The following is a 19,291-nucleotide window of genomic DNA, read 5'->3' as shown; positions in this document are numbered from 1 at the left end:
CGTAAATTACTGCTAAACAAATGTGCTTTAGGAATCAAGACTGTATTAAAGGTTTCTAATTACAGTATCAATGTGCTTCAAAGAAACAGCTAAAAGGTCACATATCTTTAAGTGTTCCCAATCTCTTTAAAGGTATCCTGTGCTTAATTTAACCTCTTCAGAGAATCAATTCATTTCCAAAACTTTAAAAATTGGACTTTCGGTTCAGCAGGTGGTACCAAGAACATAAATGCTGAAGACGACAAGATGATAAACCCTTTTAAAAGTTGTATCAGCTCTCTGGGAAGGCAAATATTAAAATCTGGCATAGATACATTTTTTCTTCATGAAACTTTGGTTCCCATGACTATATTTCTTGAAAAGGCAATCAGTGAAGAAGTAGCAAAGCTTTAAAAGAACTTACTATTTCTCACCTTTCATTTTTACCAATATGGTGAAATACATCATCATGATTTATCATCAGATTGGCCAACTACAAAGTTGGTACTGCTACCCTTCAAAGGAGGGTAATTTTTAAAATGCAACGGTTTTTGAAATTTTCATTTTCTTAAATACAAAGAAAATGGAATCATTCTTTGATAAAAATTTTTAAGAACAGAAAAATGAAGGACTAAAATGACTAAAAGCCACACAGTAGTTTGAAGTCCATGCAAGTGGGAAGTCAAACACTGATATTTAACAATGTGAATCAGTGAGAGAAAATGATTCTCATGAGCAAAAGGAAACATGGTGAAAACGAAGATTAAACAGAGATAAATCAACTGGGATAACAAGAATTTGACTTAACCTGCTTATTTTTGTACTACTTCATTGGCTTCAGTAAAGTTAACCATTTTAAACTCAAGTCATTATTCTGTTAAAATCCACATTATTTTCATTAAATGGATATAGGTTAATTCTCAAACATCTGAAGCTCAGGTTCAAACGCATGCACATTACCAATCTTTGTCTTGCTTTATGCATATTCTGAAATAAAGGGAAGGAAAGTCATGAGGAAAATGCAAGCGACAATCCACTTCTCGTAATAGCTGCATCTGTATTTTAAGAAATACTAACTGGGACTGATTCTGCTAAATTTATCCTGAAGACTAGCACTTTTGCCCTTCAGATTCAGCATGCAGACAGAAAGGTGACTTGGACTGCCAAGTACAGAGGACAGACAGCAAATCACCACTTTGCCGCTGCTGTTGAAGTCTTTAGCATGAGTTACATAGTAAGCGAGGTGAAAAGAGAACTCTGCGGGCCTGGCCATAAGAGCCCCTGCCGTGAATCTCCACTGGGTTAGAATTCGTGCAACCCAACAAAAGTCAGAACTGCACGCTGGCAACGTTAGCATCCTGCCCTCATACACACCGGCTTTCACTGCACATAAAAACACCAGAACAAACAAAGCGTTTCTAGTGAACACTTAAAGCTATGACACAGCAGGCCAGGTTGATCTGAGTGACTCATAAACCCAGTGAGAAGGTAAAGAGCACTAAGTCGACTAAGTGGTCACCAAGCACAGAGACACACAAGTAGGAGGCCCATGTGCGGAAAAGCCACGTATCCTTACCCTTATATCAGGCCTCCTGAAAACCTGTTAGTTAAAACACAGAACATCATCATCATGGACACATTACTACTGACCTGCGAAAGATGCTGTTAAGCTCACCAACCCATCCCGATGGAACAGACTAATCCTCTAACTAAACCAACCAGATCAATCCTAACGCATTTGCCCTCTAAGTTTTGTTCGCTATCCAATCAATCTTAACACGTTTGTCCTGTAATTCTCGGGCAAGTCTGTGATGTGGAGAAACTTATTGCCCTTAGGCTAAGACAAACTACATTATTTTAAACACAAACCCCTTCTGTCAAGTACCATTATAAGCCATTGTGAACAGACTGTGTTTGAGAAGTTCAGTTGTGTGTCTGTTTGGAATACTGAATGCATTTTCCCCACAGAAACAATGACACAAAACGGCGGTTCTGCTCCCAAACCAGCCCACAGAGACAAAACAAAAACGGAACCCAAAAACCACAAAAGCCCCCACATTTGACCCAGAGCACAGCTCAGCTGTTGGTGCTAATGGTATCATAAACCCCAGTTAACCATAAATCTTAAGCTGGTTTCTGTAGAAATTATATTTCCAACTCACGCTCAGTACACCAAAATGAAACTGTGCTGTGGCCACCAGGCCCGGGAGAGAACGGTGCCTGCCCCTGCCCCTCACCCTATAGACAGGGAAGAGGCAGCTGCAGGTGGGAAGAGGTAGCTGGCTCTGCTGGGAGGGGAGGGGAAGGAGGGGAAGACGGGGGAAGCCAAGCTTTATTAACCCTTGCCTGTGACTTCTACTCGAACACGCAGTGTGTGCACTGGTCAAGCTCTGGCGGGAGAAAACAGAGAATGGATGGAAAGCAAGGAAGACGTGAACATCTGTTCCCCAGTCTCCAACCGGAAATCCTACCACCTAACCATGTAGGTTCTATGGGAAACAGATCATTAAAAAAAAAAAAAAATCAGCAGAGGTTCCAATTATTAGCTTTATAGTTTTACTCAGGATAGATAAGATCATATGAATACAAGGCTATTGACTTCAAAGAACATCACTGTATCATCATTAAAATATCCACTGACGTAACGGGGCGCCTGGGTGACTCAGTGGGTTAAAATATCCACTGACGTAAAAAAGGTTCTGAACTAAGTGATGATACTGTAGCTCAGACACCTAAAGCCCATAAATTCCTAAACATAAACTAAACTAAAAAACCTAAACCTGCCTTTTTTTTTTTGCAGGAGGGGGCAATGGATATGTTTATCCTCTTGATCGTGGTAATTAAGAGGTGAATACCTATCAAGGTGAATTAAACTGTATACTTTAAATATGTGAATTACACCTTAGGAAAGATGTACAAAATCAAGAAAATACATTCCTATGTGAGTAAACAACACAAAATGGGGCAGAGATGGCAATACAGACTCCAGAGAGGTCTCCCGCTCCAAGCATCCCTCCCTAGTGAATGGTTCCATGTGTACAGTGCGAGTAGCACAGAGGAGAACAGTGACTTTTTTCCCAGACAAGCGCCAAGATTTAAATTTGTATATAGGTTTGCACTGGGGTTAAAACGCCCTTCCTCTGCTCTCAGGCCCCTCTCAAAATGTCCCCGGGGGCCCTCCACACCAGCAAGGAGAGGGCTCCCGCCGACCACCCGCTCTCAGTGAGGGGGTCGCTGTGCTCTTCCTTGCCTCTCTGGGCTCTGCACCAGCGCACCAGGACGGTACGGCCTGGTCTCCTGGGCCCGTGGCAGATCTGCCCTGAGGAAGAGGCCGTGGCTGTCCCCGGCTGCCTCTGGAGAAGTGTGTTTAACTCGGGGCCCACCGTGGCCTCACACCTAAGCCAGGCCCTCCGAGCCAGCTTTGACCAGTAACTGGGGTCTAACTCTGTTTGGCTCCCGTCTTACTTCTTCATAAGGTAATAGGTGACACCACGGAGCCTCCGACGGCCTGGAAGGATGTCGGAAGCCTTCAAACGCAGCCGGTGCCTGCGTGACAAAGACCAGCAAGCATGTGTTGAAGGTGCTGTGCTAGGGGCTTCACACGTGTCGTCTCAACCCTCGGACCCTCGCAGCCACTGGAAGGAGATACTATTATGCCCCTGTGACAGAGGGTTGCGCTGGCGCACAGAGCCCAGAGAGGCTAAGTCAAATAGGTATCAGTGTTTTATAACCGACTCGTCTAGAACTTATGCGTCTAAGAGGCTTCTTTTTTTTCTTATTCAAGAAAAGACTGCGATAGTGAAGTAAAAACACCACTGTTTTCTATTTCAGGAGTGAAGCCTACAAGTAATTTTGCTGTAGCTATGGGACCACTGCAAAATGAGTTCAATGTTGGCTCAGATCATTCCTCTGGCTGTTGGTGTCTTAATAACCAGAATTCTACCTAATGTGGAGGTCACTGGCTGGCTAGTCACAGGCCCCGGGCAGGTGAAGACAAATCTTAACTAGTCCTCAAAATACAATGCCCGTCTTCGGGAAACTAGTCATACCTGAATCTTGCCTGACCCCCTTTGTCAAACTCTTGCCTACAACAGACACTTTCCACTCTCTGAAGCCCTCCGGGAAAGGTGATGAAGAAGCTGTTCATGTTTCATTCCACAAACACGCTGGCCCCAACTCCCACTCAGGAAAGAGATGAGGATATTTGTAATGGAAACAGTGAACTGAGATCTGATAACTGCTGACATCCTTTCCCTAACAAAATGCTACCATCTTTACTGGCATAACTTTGTTTCATTTAAATAATACTTCTGATGTATCATGAGTTTTAGATGTATTCATCAAGATTTATTTTACATGCAATATAGAATCATTCAGCAGCCTATAAAAATCTTGACTTTTTTAAAAACTAAATTTTAATTTTGAGATAATTGTAGATTCACAGGCAATTGTAAGGAATAATAGAGATTCCATGTACCATGTCATTCAGCTTCCCTAATGGCAGCATATTACAGAACAATGCCAGTCCCAGGAAACTGACACTGATACAATCAAGATGCAGAACAATGTCATCACCAGGAGGACCCCCGTCACCCTTCTGTAGCCGCATCAGCTTCCCTCGCTGCCCCTCCCCTTCTTAGCCCCTGGCAACCAGTAATCTGTTCATGACTATGATTTTATCATTTGAAGACTGTTACATAAATGGAATCATATACTACATGACCTTTGCTGAGTGGCGTTTTGGGCTCAGTGTTAATTCCCTTAAGAGCCATCCATTCTTTTCTCTGTCCTCTCTATTCTGCTATTGAACCCATTCACTGAGGTTTTGTTTTTTTTTTTTTTAATTCTAGTTACTGTATTTCTCACTTTTAAAGTTTCCATTTGGTTCTTCTATCTCCTATCTCTTTGCTGAAACTTTCCTATTTCTTTTCTCTCGCTTCCTCTGTCTTCATTGGTTCAAGAATATTTTTAGTTGTTTGAAGCCATTTTCCGATGGCTTCTTTAAAACCATTTTCACGGAACCCTAACATCTGTCGTCTCAGTTCTGTCGCCTACTGATTCTCTTTTCGTACAGTTTGAAATCTTTCTGGTTCGTGGTGCAACGAGTGGCTTTCAATGGCAATCTGAACACCGTGAGTACTAGTTACGAGAGCAGGGATCTTACCGAGACCTTCCATTTCAGCCGCCTCGCTCAGACGCTGCCGCAGCGGGAGCGGAGTACCCCCGTGCTGCAGCCTATTGGGGTACAAGTCCAGGTTCCCCACTCGGCCTCATGGACACCATAGGATGGGGGATTCCTGGTTACTGCTGGATGGGGGCAAGAGTTCCGGCTCCCCCTGGGCTGCTCCGGACATCTCCCTGGCTAGCAGTGGCACGGGTACCTTGTTCCTGCCCCGACGTGGCCTCCACTGACGCCATAGCAGAGGCACAGCCTCCTCACTGATGGGCGGACGGGAAAGTCTGAGTCTCCACTAGGCTTCCCCCGACACCACCACCGCACGGGTTTGGTGTGCCCCATTGCAGCCTGGTAAGGTGGGGGACATCTAGGCTCCCAACTTGGCCTTCCTGGCAGGGTGGGTGTGGGGCCACAGCTTTTTCCGTGGTGTTTGGCTGGTGGCTGGAGTGCAATGGAGAGTGCCTACAAGTTTTCTTTTTGTTAGGCTGTCCCTTTCCTGGTCCTTCAGCTTGAGAGAGTAGGTTTTTGTTGTCCATGCCCATTGGCATTTCTGGGTTGCTGGCTTCTTCGGCAACAAGTCTGGGACATATATGGCAGAAACAAAGCCCAGGGACTCACCACGATGTCATTCCTTGGGTCCTGAGATCCCTGACTAGTCTGCCTTCTTCTATTTTGGGGGGGGACTCTTATGTTTATTTTATAGCTGATGGCCAGGGTTCTGGGTTGTACTTAGCATGAAGAATAGGAAAACAGGACGCCTGGGTGGCTCAGTGGGTTAAGCTGCTGCCTTCGGCTCAGGTCATGATCTCAGGGTCCTGGGATCGAGTCCCGCATCAGGCTCTCTGCTCAGCGGCGAGCCTGCTTCCCTCTCTCTCTCTCTCTCTCTGCCTGCCTCTCTGTCTACTTGTGATCTCTCTCTGTCAAATAAATAAATTAAAAAAAATTCTTTAAAAAAAAAAAGAATAGGAAAACATACCTTGACTCCATCTTTCCAGAAGCAGGAGCCAAAATCTTGACAAAATTTTTGAGTTTTCAATCCCAGTTAGTTAACGAACAGTGTAATATCGGTTTCAGGGGTGGAACTGAGTGATTCATCACTTACCACAGCCGGCGCTCTCCACAAGCGCTCTCCTTCAGCCCCACCTGTTTCACTCACCCCTCCGCCTACCTCCCTCAGCCACCCTCAGTATGTTCTCGAGAGCGGAGAGTCTGTTTCACGTTTGCCTCTCTCTTTTCCCCCCATGTTCATCTGTTTTGTTTCTTAAACTCCGCATATGAGTGAAATCATATGGTATTTTTCCTTGACTTACGAAATCTTGATATTTTTAAGAAATAATTTTTCCCCACAAGTAACCCTAGGAGATAGGACAGCACTTTTCAACTGCAGTGGTTACAAACTGGAGGCCTATTGCTCAAACAGGCAGCAGGAGGGTGTTTTTTAAATTGTTTTGAAGGGGACATGCTGTTCTCTATTGCCCCCTCCTATGTGTGCCTAGCTTGCAGTCACTTGCATTTGCAAACTCTGATTTAATAAACAGATCATGAGGCCAAGCTATAAACAATGAATTACGGCCACAGATTGAAAGATCATGTTTGAGCTTCCTTTTTCCTAGACTAGCACTCGATTTAAGAAATACTAACTAAAACCCAGCTCGAGAGTGATGAAGACTTTCCTATACCCTGCATCTCACTTCCCACCGAAGCCCTTCTGGAAATTTTTGCTTAGGATCCAGAATTTACTCACCATACTAACTTGCTAACTGATTACACTTAGAACAGGACCATTTTCTCTTTTTTCTTTTGAACGTCTGTTCGTGGACAAGGGAGGAAAAGCAGAGGCGGCGATAGTGAGGATGAGGTCACTTTTACTAACAAACAGCTCCTAAGAAGTTGTGTTACAGTTTGTAACAGTATTATTTCATCTAATCTATGGAACACTACATTTCGATCCTGTTCTTAAAATCTTTGACACATTCAAGAGAGAGGCTTTTACTCTGTTAGCCCAGTAAAAGCGAAAAGCAATTGAGCTGAGTTGCTGCTGGGGACACAGGGAGGGGTCAAACCAAATGAAGTATTTTGTCACATTTCTAATAGTCGTAATGATCCAGGCAAATCTTCAGGATGACTTGGTAATACAGCATACACTTACTAATTTAGTTGACCATTCAACTAAAATTCAACACAGTAGCTACTTCCTCTTTCAGCAGGGACAGGTCCCCAAACCTCTGTCATTTCATACACCCCCTCCACAAGTTCACAAGTTCGGCTCCGGCTCTACACTGCCCATGCTAATATCAGTATTTATATTACTTCAAATAAACTCCTTTTTCATACTTTGCCCAGCTCTACGCAGCAGCATCCATTAAAACCCAAGTTCAATGTGCTACTTTTTCTAACACATATTTAAAATTATATAACTGTGAACACATGTCCACAGACATACCATCTAAATTTATCTCATGTGATAAAAGTGAAATTCTTACCATATTCTGGGTGATCTGACCCTGAGCCTATTGTCAACTCGTGATATGAATAAATTAAAAAAAAAACTGTTCTCAAAAACCTAACACGAGTTGCTAATTATTCAGATTTGCAGGACTGCATCAGAAACGTATGGTCTCATCACCAGTTTCAAGAGCTCTAAACCTAGGAGGTCTAGTGTTTCAGATTTCATCAGACACAAGAAATCTACGAGGCCTTTGGTTCCACACCTACAGAGATTCTAACTCACTGTCGGGAGAGATGGGGACCACCGAAGCTGCATTTTTGTTGACACCCTGGGGAGCGCTGATGTGGGGAAACCCAAGGGCCACAGTTTGAAAAACGGTGGACAGGGCAGGGGGACAAAATTCTAAATGCACTCTAGCTTTTCAATGGGATAGTTGTCCTGCTGAAAAATTCCAAGTCTAAACTATGTGATAGTAAGCAAATCATCTGACATCTCTGAGCCTTGATCTCCTCATCTGTTAAATGATGATTATAATAAAAGCTATCTCATTTAGTTGTTTTAAGGCTGAACGGATTATATGTCATAAAGTATTACAAAGCCAACAAAAAAAAAGCATTAAAAAACCACAGAGCCCTATATGAGCTTGAGGGTTGATGAGGAAGCTGTAAGCATCGCCATCGGAAGCCGAGGATGAAAAAGCCAGTCAGCATTTCCAATCCAGACGCCAGTGCTCAGCTCCAGAAGCACCTGCTTGCTTTAATTACTGACATCGCGCTTAACCTGTAACAAATTAAGCCCCATACTGTGTGTGGGTTTCAAATAAGATATTTGCACAGTGGATAATTTGAAATATTATTGATTGATGACTGCAAATTAGATCCTCAAGGAACTGTGGAACTGTGGCTGGACCCTCAGGAAAAACCACATGCAATGGCTCCCGTGCCAGAGGTACTCGAGAGTCCTGTCTTGGGGACTCAGATTTTAAGAACTACTTTATACGTAGCATATAAAATTATCCTTGTGGTTTAGAAACATTTTACACTTTTATTATTTAAAGAACTCTCTTCTTATAGGAAAAAAACCTCCTGAATTATAAATTTAACTCTGACTTTGCAGACTTGGCTATAGGGCAAATGTAACAAAGACAATCAGAAAACGTCTTCTCTCACAATCATTCATCGAAAGCTTTAGCTATGATCTGATGTGGGTACCTAAAATTCAATTTACAAAATATAGAAAAGCCTTATCTTTTTCGGAATACCATCTGCTAAACCACTCCAATATGAGCTAATTTCGCAAAATTTGTAAATAGACTTAAATTAAAAAAAAAAACGCAGTTGCTTTGCGTTAAAGTACAGATTCTGTCTGATCTATTGATGTAGAGGTTAGAAAGCTACACACACAGTCAACATTCAGTCTTTTATAGAACTCACACAACACTAACAAATACGCAAGCATAATGAAAACATTACTGTTAACTCCTGATTGTCTGGAAAGAAAATCATTCCAAGGCCTGAGAGCTATTCTCTGCTAGTACGGGTTCTTGAGCCTCTCCACTCAGTGGGGCACTTTCTCAGCTAAAATGGGGCAACAGGGAAACTGGGACCAGTGGGGTAGGCAGCTACTCAGCGGCCAGCCACTCAGGCACCAGCGAGGCAGCAACTGCTCCCCCCACTTGCGGCTGCCGTGTCTGCCCAGCTGGATTTGGAACACCGGGCACCCCAGCTGCTCTTATGTGGACAAACATGAAAACCAGAGAACAGGGAAACCTACTGAGAATGACATACTGTCACTCTTCTGACTGAGCAGATTATCCAATTTCTACTAATCCAAAGCCCTACTTTCCTCTGGTAGGTCTAATCAAGAGCATCGGATAGCGTGGAGGAAGTACAGGATGAGAGCCAAATTTCAATTACATGGACTCTTGAGTCAGTTTCTGCGCTTGGTACATTACGAGATAGAGATAGAGAAGGATACGGAGGCCATTTGGTCCCTTAAGCAAGGAGCATGTATTAAGAATTAATTAAGGAGGGCACATAGTGCATGGAGCACTGGGTCTCATGCATAAACAATGAATCTTGGAACACCGAAAAAATAAAAGTTTAAAAAAAGAATTAATTAGGATCTTTATTGTAGTTCTTGAACTGTTTGTAATTCTATAAGGTTACCTTTACATTTACTATAAGAACTTGGTGCCTGGCAAGGACCATGATTTTGAGAGACTGTTGACCAAGGGTGGTCTGGGATACTAAATGTAGTTCGTCCACACTTGTGAAAACCAATCATCTTTCACAAGCAGGCACACATAATTATAACGGACTGAAACCTCCATTCAAGCAACGTAAGCATGGTTTAACAGTTCACTGACATTTAAACAAGGTTAGTCTTAGCCTTAACAAAGATGGAGCGTGTAAGTTTTTAATTTGTTAACCGACTCAACAAGTATTTACCGAGCACCTGTTATATTCCAGGACTGTGCTGGGGAAGCAGTGGTGAGTAAAAGAGCCCCCGTCTCTGCTGACAAGGAGCTTATCACTCTCAACTTTAGAATAAACAGAGAATACAAATTAAAGACCGAAAAATGAGGCTGCCCAACAATATTCTGGAGTTCTGCACTTTTTGCATTGTAGTATCGCCTGTTAATGCCGAACACCTACAGGTAGTACCTAAACACAGACACAAATGGTGAAGCTGGGAAATACTATCAGACATTTTCTGAGGTTTAGAATATGATCAAAGAAAATACAGGCATTTATTATAATAAAATATAAAATACAATATGTAATATAATTCATAAAAATGGAAATGGATTTTTAAAAAAAGGATCAAAAGCTAAAGACAGTTTTTCCTCTCAATTACAAAACCATGAGTACATATACTAGAGTCTGGTAAAAATTCTCCTTTGAAGTTCAGATCTAACAAAATCTTTCATCCTTGTTCCCAAGCAAATGTTTGTTGAGTGTCAAGGGGCCAAAGTCTCATTCAAACTAAAAATGCAAAGCTTCCTGGGGTGCCCGGGTGCCTCAGCCGGTTAAGCAGCTGACTCTTGGTTTTGGCTCAGGTCGTGACCTCGGGGTCGTGGGAGTGAGCCCCACATTGGGTTCTGCACTCAGCACAGCGTCTGCTTCACATTCTTTCCCCCTCCCTCTCCCTCTGTTCTTCCCTCCCCCTCCACTCTTCCCCCACCCCACCCCATGCGTGCACTGCACTCTCTAAAATAACTAATAATCTTTAAAGAAATGCAAAGCTTCTTGGTACATTGAAGACTCAATGTTGCTTACCTTGTAGTCTCTGGATACATTTTCTGACGTCACTGAACCTGAAATCTGACTAGAAATTGTAGCAGCTATAAGCTGTTTACACCATTCAACATGTGATCCTGTAGGACTAAAAGAAATAGTGCGATTAAAATATTTTAAGACGTCAGCTCTCGGTGAAAAAAAGGAGCACTGACTAAGGATATATGTACATTCCTTTTTTTTCTAAGAAAAAAAATTTTAATGAGACTATATGGCTAACTGTACATTTACTATAAGAACTAAAATACTGACTGATAACCAGGAAGTAGGATTAGGTTCCAGGCTGATTTTAAATGAACTAGCCATTTTTTTTTTTTATGTTTAAGAGTCTAGGCCTTACACAGTTAAACATTAGGGAATTTTATTATATTACTACTATATGCAGTAAATATGCTTAATGTAATATATATGGAATATTAATGCTAAGTAAAATATTTATCTTACAGCATATGTTTTTTTCAAATAGACTTTTAATCAACAGTTGACTGTATGAGTTTAAAAAGGCCAGACCTGGCAAATGGCATCCTGCGCGCAGTAATAATGCTGCCTTACACTTCTGTACGTGCACTGACAACTCAAAAAGGCTCTTCCGGTCTGTTGTGCTATCAGAATCTCCCAACCACAGTGTGATAAGAAGACACATCAGGGACGAGCCGACATGTTTCTCAGATGAGAAAACTGAGGCACCAGAGGTGACACACCCACTCAGAATGTGGCAGGGCTGCCTCCAGCTCCATAGGGGCTGTCCTTCCAGAACACGACACAACCAATCGTGGCCGAGCCACTGAACTGGAAGGCGAAACAGGCCAGTCCCACAGAGGCCAGCCACACTGCCTTACACAAGAACACGGTCCCGCAAGGGAAATGACATCTTCTACTTGCACGGTGCTCTTGAGCGTCACCACGCTTCCACACACAGCCTCACCTAAGCCTCACAGTGACCCACCTCAAAGATGAGAAAGTGAGGCTCCAGCATTTGACCAAGGTCACATGTCCGGTCAGCGGGCAGGCTGTGCCCACCAGACCTAAAGGAACACAGGAGCAGACTAGGCAGTGAGAGAATTATAAATTGCCTCCAAGGGGCCAGGCTCCTCATCAAAGTACTGAAGGAATCAAGCAAAGGGCAAAAGATGCTCATTAAAGTTTACCCTGTGGGTAGTTTTTGCTGTAAAGAATGTTCCAGACCTATAAAAATCTCATCACTAATTTAATCCACACTCATACATTGGGAAGACTGAAAAAAGTGGAATCCCTAGGCAGTACATAAAATAACCTAAAGTAAAATGAAGATATTTGATGTTCTCTACTAGTGCTCTAAATTTCTCCCTCTGATCAAGAGAGCCCCGTGGTGAGCTGCGGGGCTGAAAACATAAGTAAAAACATGCACTGAATGAGCAGACATTTCTATCATATATCATAAATCTATTTACTACAATTTCTAACTTAGAGGAAAGGAGGGGAAGGGGGGATTTTAGTTTCTTTGTTAAAGGCTAAGTCCCCTTTGTTGCCGGTTAGATTGTCCTTCTCCTGTCACACCGCCTTCTTCCCTGCCCGCACCCACCCCTGACTGTAAATCCAACAGCAGGAACCTGCATGGTCGTCCACTGCGGGGGACCTGTTGCTGTTCTCATCTGCCCAGCATCCCTTCCTCCTTCTTCTGATAAAGACATTTCTCTGTCGGGAGGACTGGTCCTTCCCCCACTTCATAGGATTCTGCTGGGGGGGGGGGGACAGAGCAGGGCTGATACCTTGCTCCTCCTGAGCCCACTTGTAGGGGAGTAACCCAGACCAGGCCAGTCCCAGGCTTTCCTCTTGGATTCCAAGCTGTGTAGATCCACCCCTCAGCACTGCTGGAGGCCACTCCCCAAACCTACCACCTTGTGGAACCCACAGAGATAAAGAATGGGACAAGAGAAACACAAGGGATGAGGAGCCCCCGCAATGCTGCGTGCAACTCTGGCTCCATCTTTCCTCGTCCGCAGCAGCAACGTGCGCCAAGACGCTCCCTTTCGGGCTTAAGTTAGAATGAGTTGTGTTTTTTGCCACATGCAACCAGAAGTGGCCTGGCCAGCACAGTCACAAACAGCATGGTATAGCGGGCTGGTAGACAGGAGGCTTGGATCCAAGTCCTGTTTCTGTTACCAGCTAGCTCTGTGACCTTGAGCAAGCCACATCCTCTTGCAGGACCGCAGCTTTGTCGTCATGAAGCACAGTACTCAGGAGAGAGGGGAGGGCTCCTCTGTCCGCGGGGCAAGGCTGCACCTCGCCTGTAGAGGCAGCTTCCACTCTAGAAGTCACTCTTCAAAGAAGAGTATGAATCCGAGCCCGTCACGACGACAGATCACAGAAGGCCAGCCAGGTTCCCCCTGTGCAATCTCCTGCCACTCTCCTGGTATTAAGAACCACCTGCAGCCTGGAGGAGGCCAGCTTTGTTTCTCCAACCTGGATTCTCCTGGTCTGGATGCCCCCCATCCAAGGAGACATCTGTACTAGGGGGTCCTGAGACCCTGCCAACTCGACCTGTCAAAACTAGCTTCGGGGGCTCAGCCTGCAACCCACTCCCCGACCTCTGTTTCCTAGGTCGGGGAAGAGCAGGGCCAGTTACCCAGGTACCCCAGGCCCAAAAGCTGGGTCGGCCTTGGAGCCTGCCCCCCACTTCATTTCACTCTCACACCTGCACGCTCACCGAGCCACGTCACTCTTATGAGCTAGTGCCCTCAGAATGCACCTTGCTCCGCTCCTACTACAACTCCCTTTTCCCGACATCCATCCCTCTGCGTTCTCCTGCCTCCTGAATTTAGGCCGCAGCTCTAGGCCAATGACTCCCACATTGAGGTCTCCAGCCCAGACAACACCCCTGAACTCCAGGCCCATATAAACCAACTGCCTCTTTGACCTCTGCTCTGGAATACACATCTGGAACTACGTCTGGAGCTCCTAATCACATGCCATTTAATCCCATCTCATTCATCTCAGCAACACCACTTTCCCGAGCCCAAAATCTTGGCATCTTGATTCTTCTCTCCTACCCAACAACCAGTCTTTAGCAAACCATGCTGGCTCCACCCTGCAGGCTTTCTTCAAATTACATCTACAGTCTTACCACTTCTCCCTTCCTCTACCCCACTGCTCAGTCTGGGCCACCAACCGCTGTCACTTGGGTGACTCCAAGAGCTACCTGCTAGTCTCTCGGCTTCAGCCCTGCCCCCGTTCAGTCCACTGTCCCCAGAACAGCTACAGGGGGCTCACTGAGATCTACACCAGGTACGCCGCTCCTCTACTCCTCCACTCTGAAAGCCCCGATGGCTCCCCACGACTCTCCACCACCTGCCCCTGTGACCTCTCTGACCTCAACCCTTACTCCTCTCCCCCTAGCTCCCTCCCCACTAGTGACACTGGTCTCCTTGCACACTTGACACACTCCCACCCAGGGTGCACAGGCCTCTTCCTGGAATGCTGTTGCCCTCCATACTGCACGACTGGGTCCCTCCCTTCGTTAGGGGCAGTACTCGAGTGTCACTTTTGTCAGCCAGGCTTTCCCTGACCATCCCAGGTAAAATTCCAGTTCAGCCCCCAAACTGCAGGGCCCCAACACCTCATATCCCCCTCCAGACTTACTTTTTCCCTAGCACCCATCACCATCTAGCAGAGAATACAGTTTTCTTGTTTTTTGTCTACCTCTGTCACCAGGGCAGCAATTTGTGTGTGTCTGTTCCCTGCCAAATCCTTCAGCCCCCAACAGTGCCTGACACAGAGCAGGCGCTCACATATCAATGAGCCAGTGATTAACATTTCCAGTGAGACTCCCTGCCTCCAGTGCGTTCACCACACCGCTGCAGAACAAATGTTCTCGAACATCAATGCCATCCCTGTAGCTCACCTGATAGAAATCCTTTTGTGGTCGCTATAGCAAGGGTGACCACATAATTTCCTATCCAAACCAAGACACTAGTGTGAGTTGAAGGAGGATGCTATTAATAATCACACCCGCTCCATCAGTAAACCAGCACCATCCTGGGCAAGAGAGACCCCCTGGCCCAATCCACCTGTAGCTACCGGCAATTGTTAAAAGTGCAGAATTCCAGGCTCTACCCCAGAGGTAGACAGACCACACTTAAGGTGGGCCCCAAGAAGCTGCACTTGGATCCTGCACTGGAGATGATTCCTATGCAGGTTACAGAGAACCATGCCCCAAGAAGCAAAGCACAAAAGATAAAGGCACAGTTACCTAGGAAGGCATCCAAGCCCCTTCAAGATCTGGCCCCTGCCTTCCCACGCGTCTTCTGTCTTACCAGTCCCCACATCGAGCGTCACCCACACCACCTGCACAACTGCACGTTCCACTCCCAAGGCCAAAAGGTCCTCCCCACACTGTCCCCTGGCTAACTCCTCATTCCTCACCCTCAATTCTAATGTCAGCTTCCTCAGAAGGCCTCCTTCCCTTAACTGCCCAGAATCCCCAATACCCCCCCAACTAAAACTAAATCAAGCACGGCACCTTTGTGTGCCCACAGCGCAGTGGATCACAACTGAGTCTGCGGAGGTTTTTTGGAAAATACTACCTCCTGGCCCTCACCCCAAACCTCCTGAATCAGAAGCCTTAGGAGTAGGGCCTGGTCCCCTGGAGTACTTAAAAAGCTTCTCTGATGATTCCCATGCATGCCCCACCCAGAGTACTTCTAGCACTCAGCACATGCGATTTCAATTGCTGGTTTGTTCATAGTCTTCAGGAGATGGTGAGCCAGAAAGCAAAGGCCATCTTGTATTATTCCCTAACTCTCCAAGCCCTCATACATTATAGAATATCTGACCATTCCAAGTACTATCTTAGCTGTGATTAGTTCTCAGTGAAGCTGACCACGAGCGTGATTAATTAAAAAAAAAAAAAAACAACAGTGTAAGTACACTGAGGTAGAAACAAAGGGAGTGTTTCTTGCTATTCCTATGCTTCGGGGAAACTCCCCAAAGTTCAGCTCTGTTATGACTAACACAGGCAAGAATGAGCGTCTGAAACTGACCACGCTGCCTTACAACACTCTCTCTTGCCTAACTGCACTGTCGTGTCAGCGAAATAGCCAAGATGTGGGAAAACTGGATATTCCGGGCTACGGGATAACCAACGCATCACTTGTCTTTGGAGCCTTAGGATGGCCCTTCCAGTTGGGCACGGTCGGTTTCTACTTCTGATTTACATTGGTTCTGCAACTGCCTAAGAAGGAGTTCTGTGTCCACAAAAACAATGACCCGGGTTCCTTCAAAGTGTGAAAGACTGAAATAAACGATTGTGTGTTCTTGCGCCAGGAGCAGTTTGGAAGTTGTCCATCCCAGCTTTCCAAATCAGGGTAACTTTGCCTCCGTCGGTACCAGCTCCAACATCCACGGGGTTGCATCCTGCAGTCCCCACTCCCAACCCCAACGTCAAAGACACCCCCCCCCCCACCCCCCCCCCCCCCACCCCCCCGGCCAGCAGCGGCGGTGGTGGAATTTCGGTCTTCCAACCCCGGGAGGGAAGGCCTCGGTAAAAGAGGAGAGCCTGGGTGAAACCTCCCAAAGTCTCCTCGGCCGTGGCAAGGCCAGGGAGACGTCTTCCAAGGTGCGGCGGGAAGACGCACTGAGAAGATTTGACAGCTGCGAAACCCCTCAGGGGCGCAGGGAGCCCCAGCCCGCAAGGCGGAAGTGAGCCAGGTGCGCGGCCCAGGAGGTGGGGGCAGGGCCCGGGGTCTCGGGGAGCGGCGGGGGGGGGGGGGCGGCAGGGAACGGAGGGGGGCACGCCCGGACTCGGCAGGCGCGGAGCGCAGGGCTCTTGGGAGTCAGGGCGCGGGGACCGCGGCGGCCCGGGTCCCGCTTACCTGTCCAGGGTCTCCACGCTGGGCTGCCGGGAGCCGGCGGCGGGGCCCCCAGCGCCCCGAGGGGGCTTCCTGCCGCCCGCCGGGCCCGGGCCCAGGCCCCCGCCGCCCTCGCTGCCAGCCGCCGCCGCCGCCGCCGCCACCGCCGCCGCCACCGGCCTGTCCATGGCGCGCCGGGCCTGCCGCCGCGGACAAGCCGCAGCGAGAGGGGAGCGGCGCCCGGAAGGGCCCCGCCGCCGCGCCGTGCCGCGCTGCCCGCCGGCTCAGGCGGCCGCCGCCATTAGCTGTCACCTGGCGGCCCCGCGCTACCCACAAGGCCGCGCGCGGGGCCGGGGGCGGGGAGCTCGCGCGGGGTCGGCCGCGCCCCCGTCAGCAGAGCCCCACCTGGGCCCGGGCCGCCCGCGCGGGGAACCCGCGACGGCCCGTGTCGCCCGAGTGCGTGTGGGAACGCGCCTGGGTGGCCCCGGAGCTACCGGGCTGCCGAAAAGTTGGGGGGGGTGCATTCAGGGGTCAAAACTGATTTGTTTCCCCTCGATTTTCCTTCCCGGGTGAGTTTCGAGGTGGGGGCAGCCCAGGCCCGAGGGTCCATGGTCTTGTGGTCTCAAAGCAGGAGCAACTGCAGACATTTTAGCAAGTCCTCCCCACGCCCTTCTTCCCTCCCTCCCACAAACCCACCTCCCCGCCATCTGTGGGGCCACCGACTGTTCTGATGCCGCCCTCGGAACTTCGGAACTTCGCCCCTGGTTTACATTAAGAGTAACATTTAAATTCTGTTGCTATGGAAATCCAGCCAATATCTGATGATAAAGGCTTGTCCTCTCTCAACTCACCCCTGATTTTGTTAGAGGTGGGGATGGCGATCATGACTAAGCTCTTTGCTGTGATTTCCCTGGGTACAGACAGGAGAGCTATGACCCTGATAAAAAGCAGACCTGTGGACAGGGAGTTGTCCCTTTCCATCTAAGACCCATCCTGCATTACCAGTTTAATAACCTCGAACTGAACCTTGAGGATGAGAATGTGATGCCTGGAGGCCCTGCAGCCATCGTACACCCAGGAGGAGAGAAGCCTGGGGTGAAATGGTGATATGACGCGGAGGGCTGCAGGAAGAATGGGAAGAGAGACTCATCTCCTGCAGGCTCTGGTTTTAAATGTTTAACCCATTGTTATAGACTTAATGTTTCTGTACACACACACACACACACACACACACACACACACACCCCATTCATATGTTGGAGCCCTAGACCTCAATTGGTGGTATTTGGAGATGAGGCCTTTAGGAGGTGATTAGTTCATAAAGATGGGGCCCTGGCACAATGAGATTACTGCTCTTACGAGAAGAGACATCAGAGAGCTTGGTCTCACTCTCTCCATAAGCAGGCACTGTGGAAAGGCCATGTGAGGCCACAGTGAGAGACCGCCGTGGACAAGCCAGGAAGAGGGCTCTCACCAGGAACTGAACTTCAGTCTTGGACTTTCCAGCCTGCAGAACTATATGCAAGCATCCTAACTGCCCTGAGATTTGTCAGAAAGAAAATGGTGAAATTTTAGATGTGTTTAGTACTGAATTCTTCAAGGAGGATTAGGCCGTTGAGGAATTCACTGTGACGTTGTCAGACTTTCAGTTCCATTAAGCAAACATAGGACTTCCGGGACAGAGAAGCAAATCACACATATTGCTGCCTAAGAAGTTCACAGTCAAGTGACATTACCTGCTGGTGAATGCCACAGTGGCGGCAAGCCCGCGGGGCTGTGGGAGGAGAGGGGTTAGGAAGGCTTCCGAGAAAAGTACACGCAAAGCTGGATCTCCAAGTTGCTGCAGGCAGAAGGGACAGTTATGGACAAAGGTGTAAAGCTGGTTAAACAGATTATGGGCAAGTGAACTCTAAGAGATCTCCTGTGGCTGGAGCATAAAGTCAGACAAGGCAAATGAGAAGGTCAAGTAGAGGCCAACAGGGCAAAGACCTGGAGCATCTGCTGCGCTGGACGACGAAGTCCACACTCTCTGCGCTGGATCCTGGCACAGGCCGCGCTCAGCGCACTTGGAGAAATACTACTGTACGGTCCTTCGTGTGGTACACTGCGCCGCCGAAGATGGCTGCGGTAATATCCCCCATCCCACGGGTCTTTCACAACATGACCTCGCCACTCCTATATCAAAAGGTCGAGTCTGTGTCCCCTCCCATAACCTCTTTGGACCAGTAGAGCGTCACAGAAGGGCTACGGAACTTCCGGGGCTTGGCCTTCAGGCAGCTGCACCTTCTGCCTCAGATTCTGGGAATCCTCTTTCTTGGAACTCGGCTGCCACGCTGTGAGGAAACTCAACCAGCCACACAGAAAGGCCCACGTGGAAGAGAACCAAGGCTCCCAGCCAACAGCCCGGCTGAGTTCCCCAGCCAGCAGCCGGCACGAGCTGCCAGCCACGCGGGTGGGGGCATTTCAGGCCTTCTAGCCATGCCAGCCATCCAGCCAACACCTGGCGAAGCTGGAGACTCATTCTGTGGAAGCCCAGATTTTTGAGAAATCGAGTGATGTTTTA

At 47.5% G+C, this 19,291-nt stretch overlaps 1 protein-coding gene across 6 annotated transcripts in view; it reads right to left on the bottom strand.

Annotated features, from left to right (window-relative positions):
• The window catches only part of MTMR1 (myotubularin related protein 1), a 58,579-nt gene extending 41,563 nt beyond the window's left edge, over nt 1–17,016 (bottom strand). For 3 of the 6 annotated variants that reach the window (XM_045995255.1, XM_045995257.1, XM_045995260.1), the window contains exons 1-3: nt 16,753–17,016; nt 10,886–10,991; nt 1,556–1,579 (exon numbers count right to left, since the gene is read on the bottom strand). In XM_045995255.1, the coding sequence (XP_045851211.1) occupies nt 1,556–1,579; nt 10,886–10,991; nt 16,753–16,916 (294 nt within the window). In that variant the 5' untranslated portion in view covers nt 16,917–17,016. The remainder of the gene's footprint in view (nt 1–1,555; nt 1,580–10,885; nt 10,992–16,752) is intronic. The other 3 variants (XM_045995258.1, XM_045995259.1, XM_045995261.1) reach the window with 1 other exon arrangement.
• Between the last annotated feature and the right edge of the window lie 2,275 nt (nt 17,017–19,291).

Source organism: Meles meles, chromosome X, assembly GCF_922984935.1.
Source record: "Meles meles chromosome X, mMelMel3.1 paternal haplotype, whole genome shotgun sequence".
In the NCBI taxonomy this organism is placed as follows: domain Eukaryota; kingdom Metazoa; phylum Chordata; class Mammalia; order Carnivora; family Mustelidae; genus Meles; species Meles meles.
This window is presented reverse-complemented; position numbering and strand designations above follow the sequence as displayed.